General features: G+C 48.4%; 1 protein-coding gene across 4 annotated transcripts in view; it reads left to right on the top strand.

Moving 5' to 3' along the window:
• Positions 1-9,158, top strand: part of SIL1 (SIL1 nucleotide exchange factor) — a 99,777-nt gene that overhangs the window by 26,167 nt on the left and 64,452 nt on the right. For all 4 annotated transcript variants that reach the window (XM_017830438.1, XM_017830440.1, XM_017830439.1 and 1 more), the window contains one exon: positions 2,418-2,553. In XM_017830438.1, the coding sequence (XP_017685927.1) occupies positions 2,418-2,553 (136 nt within the window). The remainder of the gene's footprint in view (positions 1-2,417; positions 2,554-9,158) is intronic.

Raw genomic sequence — 9,158 nt, 5'->3', positions numbered from 1 at the left:
GATCTCGGAGGTCCCTTCCAACCCAGCTGATTCTGTGATTCTGTGATCATCAAGTCCAACCCTTGATCCAACCCCGCCGTGGTTCCCAGACCATGGCACTGATGCCACATCCACTCTCATCTTAAAAACCTCCAAGGATGGTGAATCCACCACCTCCCTGGGCAGCCTCTTTTGATGTCTTATTACTCTCTCTGTGAAAAATTTCTTCCTCCTTGAGTGCAAGCAGTGTCCCAGACCCTCCCTAATCAGGCTTTTCACCTTATTGCCCTTCATTCCAGACTGGTAAAGCAAGGAAGCTTTTTGCCTTTAAGGAAATGCCCATTGTTCTTTAGAAAACATCTTTCTCCTACTTTTAGTTATTGAAACAGACCAAAAAGGATTTTACTAATTTCTGTGTAAATGAAGAATCGCTTGTGTCGAGTTGCCCATTTTTGCCAGAAACACTGATGAAAATGGGGTGTTGCAAAGCAACTGTGGCCAAGCAATGACAGTAACACTTAAATGAACCAAGTCACATCCTTTTATCCTTGCTGAGCATTTAAGCCCCAGCACTTGTCCTCAGCAGAGCTGGTAAACATCAGCTGTCTCCATTATGTGTTTGAACAGCTCCAGCCCTGGGAGGCCTGTTGGTGCATTTACAATAGCCTGTATCACTGAGTCCCTCTCGGATAATCACAGAGCCGTGGAAATAACCTAAGTAATAACTGCTCCACTCACTCCTCTGTAGTCCCGTGGAGTCTTGGCTCGGGAAATGTTAACATTGATTTTCATCTGCAGAACCTGGGTTTTTATGGCTGTGATTGTTCCTGAGCGTTAACATTTGTTATAATTTGAACAATTTTGAGCCCCTGACGCACTCAGTGAAAGCAGGAGCCAAGCTCTGTTTTCTCATGCATTTCGGCAATCGCGTTCCTTTCTGGCAGCTAAAATATAAATATTCTATAGGTTTGTCAGCCACATTCATAAGCTACCACAGTCATGGAAGCATGGAATTGTTTAGGCTGGAAAAACCCTCTGAGATTGTTGAGTCCAACCATTCCCCCAGCACTGCCAAGCCCACCACTAAACCATGTCCTGAAGTGCCACATCCACGTTGTCATTGCTCCTGTTTGTGTTTTGCTCAAGTTGACATTTCTCTTGCTCAGAAACACTCTCCTAGGCTGGAAAATGGATGTTTCTATGCAGAGCATCCAGATTCTGACAGAAAATACACATGCATTTTTTTCCAAGGAGTGGAAGAAGAGAAGACAGAACGTGGCCCAAAATTTCCAATTAACCTCCAAATATACTTTTTTTTCTTTCCCTGTGAAAACATTCAAAGGATTAATATCCAAACACTTCATGAAGCGAGCTGTAACTCTGTTCTAATTGCCAACAATTAGGAATAATCTTTCCCTATAGGCTGGTTATCTGAAATTATTCAGTGGTGGCTGAATTGGTGATCTCGGAAGCTGATAATATCCCCTCCAACAGGCACTGAGCTGCCCAGATGATAAACCCGGATCAGTTCATCTGTTCCTGTTCGAACCAGAGCAGCACAGAGCTGCTTCCTCTGGTGTGACAGCACCAGGTCGTTACTATGCACTCTCCATAATTGTATCCATTGCAGTTTTACATGACTCCCACCAGCTCCCTAGGGAGACTTTCCATTGAGCAGTGAGGTTTCCCTCGCAGCAAGGATTTTTTTTCCCCTGCTTTTCATCCCTGTTTTTCCCTGTGCGTAGCGTCGTACGACTCGTGCTGGCTGCTCTCCCACACCTCTGCCATCCCCATGCTGCACTTGCCACGTAGGTGGTGATTAAATCCCTGCCTCATTGTTTTAAAAGACTTGGAGAACACTGGGAACGTGTGGAGAAGAGGATCCTCACGTTTGTATCGTGTGGGCAACTCGGTGTGCTTTTTCTCGTGTCCTGTTTTGGAAATAGCTGAACTATTTTAGCTGAAATCTTCTCCAAGCCTGAAATAAGTGCATTTAAGAAAAAAAAACAAAACACAAACATCAACCAACGATCCTCGAGGCGTTCCACTCGTGTGGAAAATTTCAGCTGAAAAAGTTAGAAGTTTGACATATTTTTAGGCAAGGGAAAACGGGGTCTGACGACGTTACGCAACCCTAATAATAGCCAGGGCCCCTGGCTCTGAGTGAAATACAGGTGAGGCTCTGTGAAAGCTGGTTTAAAACCTGCAGCCTGCCCTGGAATAGGAAATCAGCTGCGTTGCTTTGTTCAGCACAAATGTCATGCTAGTTATGCATGTTTAACCTTTAATATACTTTAAATCTAAATTTAACCATGTGGAAAGAATCTCAGATGTCAAAAAAAAAAATCTGCTGGCGAGGGAAAAAATTCTGTATTCTCAGCCAGCACTAAATTACCCAGATGCAATTGCTAATGAGCTGAATCTCTTGTCTCCAAAAGGAGTTTGCCCTTACAAAAATAGAAGAGAGCGACATAAAAGATGACAGTGGGAACGAGCCGGTGACAGAGGATGACGCTGATCCTGAAGACCTGGAAGTGTTTTACCCCACACATCAGTGGCAAACCCTCCGTCCAGGTAACTAATTATAGCATCTCTCTGGAGCCCCACCTGTCAGCACTGACAGCAGCCTTGCAGACACTCCAATTCCTGCCTGTTCCCATGACAATGTGAGCTTTTGCTGATGTTCAGATAAAGAGATGAGGACTCAGTGACCCAGTACAGGGACCAGAGGCCACGGCCAAAGCGCCTGGCAAAGGGGAGCGGTTGCTAAAGTGCTTTCAGGTCACTTGAGCAGAGAGAGCGGGCTGCCAGCCCTAGGGTAGGTGGTGGGGTGTCTCTGTCCCTGCCTCCACAGCCCTTTTTCTCTTCCATGCTTGTCAAGGGACAGATTTTACAACATTTGTTGGCATGTGCGTTCCCAGGTCTGCTGTGCTCCGGTGTGGGCTGGTGCCAGCTGATTAGGAACTGTCACTGTAGCACTGCACAGCATTTTAACAATGGGTTTTCTGTTCCTTGGCTGTTTGAAATCCAGCTTTTATTCCTATCTGTGCAAACCACAAAAGTGAATCTCTTCCCCTTTTTTTGGGTTGGTGTCTTTTATTAGACGTGCTTGGGACACGTATGGTGAGAGGAGCCCAGTGGAGCAGACTGGCTTCACTGCAAGGGCCCGAGCACTGGGAAGGCTCTGGAGGAGCCAGGCCCATGCAAACACACACACAGATGCATGTGTGCATACATATTTCAGCAATTACCCTGTCTCTGGGGTCCTGAACGAGCTGTTTAATCCACTTGTGCTTTGGTGTCCTCATGTATATGCAGGTGTAATACCTTCCCACCTCACAAGGGTGAACTAAGTAGTAATTAATTTTTATAAAGTGCTCTGAATTTAAGAGCTTTATCCTGTGCTCAGTATTATCATTGAATGAATAAGTATGGGTTCCATTTGTCTTGAAATTTCTGCCAGATATAGCAGAACGACTTTTCCAAGTGTAAATCTTTGTATAACATAAATGGCTACAAAAGCCCCTACGTTTCACAAAGCTGCAGTATATACTTATATTCCATTTCTGTACCATTATGTATGGAAGGCATGTGGTGTCCCTGCTCATTATTCAGCCTTGCAGATCCCCAGCACCCTTGTTGGAGCAGAATATGTATATCCTTGCAGTCATTATGAACCTCTCTGCAGGGTTTGTTCAGAAGCACCTTCTCCATTGCTCGAGTGCCTTATTCCACTTTATTTTTGTAGTAATTCCATGTTGGGCACTTGCAGCGCAGGGCTCGTGGAAGTGGGGAGCTTGTCAGCATTCATAGAGGAGAATAATTTTGGTCACTCTTGGGAGAGCTTACATGGTGCTCTGTCACCAGGTTCAGGTGTGTGGTAAGTTTGGGTGAAGACATGCCAGAAAGAGGAGTCTGCCTTGGTCTCCCCCTGCCAAGCTGGGTTTCTGTCTCCTGGGGGTTTCTCTGAAGTGAAATCTCTGTGTGGACTGGGACTCTCACTTCTGGCACCTGTATTCCTGAGGCTGGGGAACCAGCTGCCAGCACGAGCCCACCCCTGCAGCCTCTGGGCTCCCAGTGGGAGCACAGGACAAGGACCCACAGGACGAGGGAAGCAGCTGGTGTGGCTGCACCAGAGATGTCCCTCTCAGTCCTTTAGCAGAGGCACATGCCTTGGCAGTGTGTCTAATCCAGTGGTTCTGCATCTTCCCATGTTCTCTGAAGTGGTTCCACTCGCTGGCAGCTGAGCAGAGCCCTGGCTGGGCTGGCTGGAGTGTGCTCAGCACAGTGCTCAGGAGTTTGCTCTTGGCCACCTGCCTCTCCAGGGTGCCCCCGTCCCTCTCCCATTGTACCCCTGTGGCAAATTGGCCCAGTGTCTCCTAGGGAAGCAAATGTTTTGATTTAAAAACTGGATCTTCAGTTTTGAATACTGTAAGGGAGCTCGGAGTTGTGTTTCTCCTCATCTCATCCTGTTTCAACTTGTTCCTGTTCTGAGCTCACACAGGATTTCTGTGCTTCTCCACACTTGTGCGCTAGCTCATCTTTTATAGATGTATCCCCAGTTTTCCTCTGCTGTGTTTCTAGTTCCCTGTTGCTAATTGCATCAATCTGTGTTTCCACTGAGACTGCAGCAGTGTCATCAACCTGTAACCTGTCAGATCTCCCCCCCAAATTCGATTGTTATTGTATCTGTAACGCTGCTTTGGGTGCTTGTTCCTCCCTGCCTGCAGTGTGAGCTGGATTTTGATCAAGTGCTTTCTTGCACTTTGAGCACACTTCAAGCTGCTGGAGGTAGCTGGATGCAAACACAGAGAGACAGTTGCCCTAAGAGCTCTGCCTCCTGTAATCTAGAAGCAGGATCAGTTGTCTCTTCTGCCAGGCAGCCGGAGAGCTGATGGCTCTGGGAAGGTTGGTGAAACTTCACAAAGTCCTTTAACACTTTGTTAGGCATTTCTTCTTTCTCACTTGGCACTAAATAATGCACCAGGTGCAGCTGGCTCAGACAGAAAGGAGATGTGTGCCTTGGAAAGGCTTCCAGCACCTCTGTTATTGTTCTTTTTTTGGTATAATCTGTGGGGCTTTTCCTTCTGTCTGTGTTTGGAACGTGCAGGTTACCCGGGTTTTAATGAGTGGGATTGCAGTGTCCTCTGCATGGAGGTTCACAGCCCTGCTCAGACCGTTCCTGTGGTCAGGGAACTGTTCCACCACAGACACAGAGTCTTTCTGAAGCTGTGCTTCCTCTGCTGTCTTTTTCCTTTTGGAATACACTTTCACCAGCTGATAGTTCCCTTGGGAGTTGGAACCTCTGTGGGGAAACCCAGCAGAGGTGACTTTTGTTGCTGTGTACGCTGAGCTCTGCCAAGCACGTGGAGTCAGTGCACAGAAACACCTGCTGCCCTTCAAGGTGATCTTACCTGATGGTTATGGCAACCAAAGGCTGATCCTTAGTCTTTGGGATGGCAGAGATGAATGGAAGTGTTCAGAAAACAGGTAGATGTGGTGCTTGGGGACATGGCTTAGTGGTGGCCCTGGCAGTGCCAGGTTAATGGTTGGACTCGATGTTCTGAGAGGGCTTTTCCATCCTTAATGATTCTGTGATGGTTTTCTTCATCATTTTGACAGTTTTCTTGGAGGTTCTGTGTATAAAAGCATTTCCTTCACACTTCTGGTGACCTCAAATCTGCCATGCAACATCCCAGAGCACACAAATGCTTTGTTTCCTGGGAATTCTCTACTTTTGTTATTTGGGCACTGTTTCCCTCTGTTTTGTTTAGCATTCCTGATGATGATTGGAAGCTGGATTGCTCCAGCCAGCATTGGGGTCAGCAGTGGCTCCTCTGGGAAGACCTTGCCATGAAGGTTAAGAAAAAGGCTATAAGAGGCACAGGTTTAAATGGGAAAGAAAAAGGAAGTTAATCAGCCCCCCAGCAGTGACGAGCACTCTGGGGATCCAGGGCTGTGTGGGGCCTCTGCAGGTGGGATCTATCTCTTCCCTGCTCCCTGATGTGGCAGAAGCCCACTGGCAGGTTTCTCAGCTGGGAGTTGGGAGTTAAGGAGTCCAGTTTCCGAATCCAGATGGACCAAGCAAGAGCCTCATCTGCCCAAAATATCCAAATATTTACAGCCAGCAGTGGGGCACAGAGAGGCTGCCTTTGGTGCACAGCAGCTCCCTGCAGACTGGAGAGATGGAGCAAAGCCTTGCACTGGCGATGGGAACGTTGCACCGTGGATCTCCCTGGGGTTTGGAGAGAATATCCCAGTGTCTCAGGGCAGAGCATGGGGCTTGGCTGGCTGTACCCTCAGCCAGGGTTACAGTTCTGCCTTGCAGAGCCCTGTGCCGGTACCTGCAGTGGCTCCACAGAGTTTCTGCTGCCCACAGTCATTTTCCAAAGGTAAAAACTAAGGAGCCATGGCTGCTGCTGTTGATCAGCCTGCCAGAGCGAAGGTGATGTGAACATGCTATTGTTGCTGCTTCTGCAAAGATGAAACCATCTTATATTCAGCAGGGAGTTGATGATATGTTGCTTAGCATTTAAACATCCGTGGCTGCAGCTTCCAAGGATCCTCGGGCTGAGATCTTTGCTGTTCCTACTTGTCTCAGGTCTCATTTGCTGCACAAACAAGGTTTTGCACATATGGAAGCACAGTTCTCAAGGCACTCACATTGGGGAGGTATTTTCAGAAGGTGCTTTGAAGGAAGGACTTGCTGTGGTTTTGGAAAGAACGGGACTTTGGATGGGGAATAACTCAGTCTAGTTTTGTGGCCAGTCTTTGTCTTTCAGATTTCAGTGGCCAAATGAGCTAGCACTGCTCTGAGCCAGAAGAGCTTTTTAAAGCTGGGAGAAGAAGGCAGTGGCAGAAGGGATCCCTTTGGCTCAGGAATCCTGTGCCAGGGCCTGTCCCACAGCCCATGGTGCTGCTGAGGGTTCCTTTACACCTTGTCTGGGGTTTCTGGCTCCTGCTGCTCACCAGGATGTCCTGAGCTACAGCAGCTCCTGCTAATTGCTTTGCTGAATTAATGACTGTCCAAACCACTGGCTTCTGGGTGACCTAGACCTAATGCTGACAGTGGTGGGCAGGTCTCTGAAATATTTATGTCAGCATGGTCAAGAGAGGGCTGTGAAATACGGAGTGAAACCACCAGGGTATGCCTGTTTTTGCAAAGTTTGACGTGTGTAATCCAGGAAATAGGAGCCTCATCAGATCAGCACACATTTGCATATAGAGGGAAGGCAAATGGAATTTTAAAAACCTCATTTGTACCAGATGAAATGCGTCTTCTCTGGGTTTTTTTATAAAATGACTTGTTACTGATGTGCAGAGGGGACAAATCTTGACAGTGGAGTTGTTATATTCTTGTCTGGCCGCGACAGGAGAGCTGCAGGGTGATTACAGCAGGTAGGAGAGGGCAGGCTGGCTTGAGAGCAATTGCCAATGTTCTTGGAGGCTGAGTTATGGCCCCTGGTAGCTCTCCCTCGGCTTGTTTTCCATCTGACCTCTTGCATATGAGGCTTTTCATCTTTTAAATGTATCTTGTGCCTGTCCTTTTTATTGCCATCTGCCTCCATGGTCTTCTCTCTCAGTTTCCTCATCCTTGTGGGCTTTCTTTTGCCTCTCACCTTCACATCTCAGGATGCACAATGTCCCTGACACTGGTCTGTGCTTCATTCCAAGTCTTTGGCACAAGTGCCAGGACCAAAGCTGCATGTGCTGCTCCTGGCTCTGGTGTGGAGCACTGGCAGGGAGACGTGTCACACAAAGCACACCTTCCCTGCCTTAGTCCTGGTCTGTGTAAGAGGCATAATGATGTTTCCCTGTCTGTTGGTGGTTAGAGGGCAGGGCTGGGGCTGGGGAGATGCTCAGACATGTGCAGGCAGGCGGTTCCCAGCCCTCTGTTTGAGCAGGGAGTGTTTGAAGGATGCCAGCTCTGGACATGGAGATGCTGCCTGTATGAGTGACCTTCCCTGCAGCTCAGACAGGGCAGTGCTGCTCCTGTCTCAGCCTTACTCCACATTATCTGCTTGGATTTCCTTTACTGGCAGGTTCCCTGAGGTGGGAGGTCACAGAATCACAGAATATGCTGAGTTGGAAGGGACCCACAAGGATCATCCAGTCCAACCCCTGGCCCTGCACAGGCCCATCCCCAAGAGTCACCCCCTGTGCCCCAGAGGATCATCCAAACCCTCCTGGAGCTCTGGCAGCCTTGGGGCTGTGCCCACTGCCCTGGGGAGCCTGGGCAGTGCCCAACCAGCCTCTGGGGGAAGAACCTTTGCCTGAGATCCAACCTGAGCCTGCCCTGACACAGCTCCAGCCATTCCCTGGCTGCTGTCCCTGGTCCCCCCAGAGCAGAGCTCAGTCCCTGCCCCTCCTCTGCCCCTGCCCAGGCAGTTGGAACTGCAGTGAGGTCTCCCCTCAGTCTCCTCTGCTCCAGCTGAACACACCAAGTGCCCTCAGTGTCCTCCCACACCTTCAAATCAAGGCCCTTCCCCATCTCCCTGTCCCTCCTTTGGACACTCTCTAATGGCTCAATCTCTTCCTTCCATTGTGTCCCCCCAAACTGCCCCAATGTTGAGGTGAGGTCACCCCAGGGCAGAGCAGAGCGGGACAATCCCCTCCCTTGACCAGAGGGCTCCCACTGGGAATGCTCAGCTGGTCCCAGTCAAGCTGCTCTTGAGTGTGCAGCCAAGCGTTGGCTGTGCCTGGAATTCCAGCCAGGACTGGTGCTGGGAGTGTTTTATCTCAGACCTGTGTCGCTGAAACACTCAGGAAACATCACAAGTGTTAGTGAGTCGAGTCTTCAGGCACACAGCTGGCCCATTCCAGGAGAGTTCAGAGCTGCAGAGCCATTGTCATTCACACTGGGAAATGGGAAAATATGGCAAATAGCAGACTTTATAGGCCAGTCACTGAATATGCACATTAAAATTAAAAAAAAGACTCCCACTTTATAAAACCCCCTCTGCTTCTCTAATTTGACAAGTGTAGTAATGGAGTTTTGATGGTATATTTTGTGTAAATGTACATATATTTTATATATGTATATAATACATGCATTAGATATGGGTTTTATTTTTTATATATGTGTATGGAATGGCTGAGAGAGTTGGGATTGCTCAGCCAGAAGAAGAAAAGGCTGTGGGATGATCTAATTGCAGCCTTCCAGTACCTGAGGGGAGCTA

This window comes from Lepidothrix coronata, unplaced genomic scaffold (assembly GCF_001604755.1).
Source record: "Lepidothrix coronata isolate B3197 unplaced genomic scaffold, Lepidothrix_coronata-1.0 Scaffold178, whole genome shotgun sequence".
Classification (NCBI taxonomy): domain Eukaryota; kingdom Metazoa; phylum Chordata; class Aves; order Passeriformes; family Pipridae; genus Lepidothrix; species Lepidothrix coronata.
Note: the sequence above shows the minus strand (reverse complement) of the source record. Positions and strands in the feature narration are given on the sequence as shown.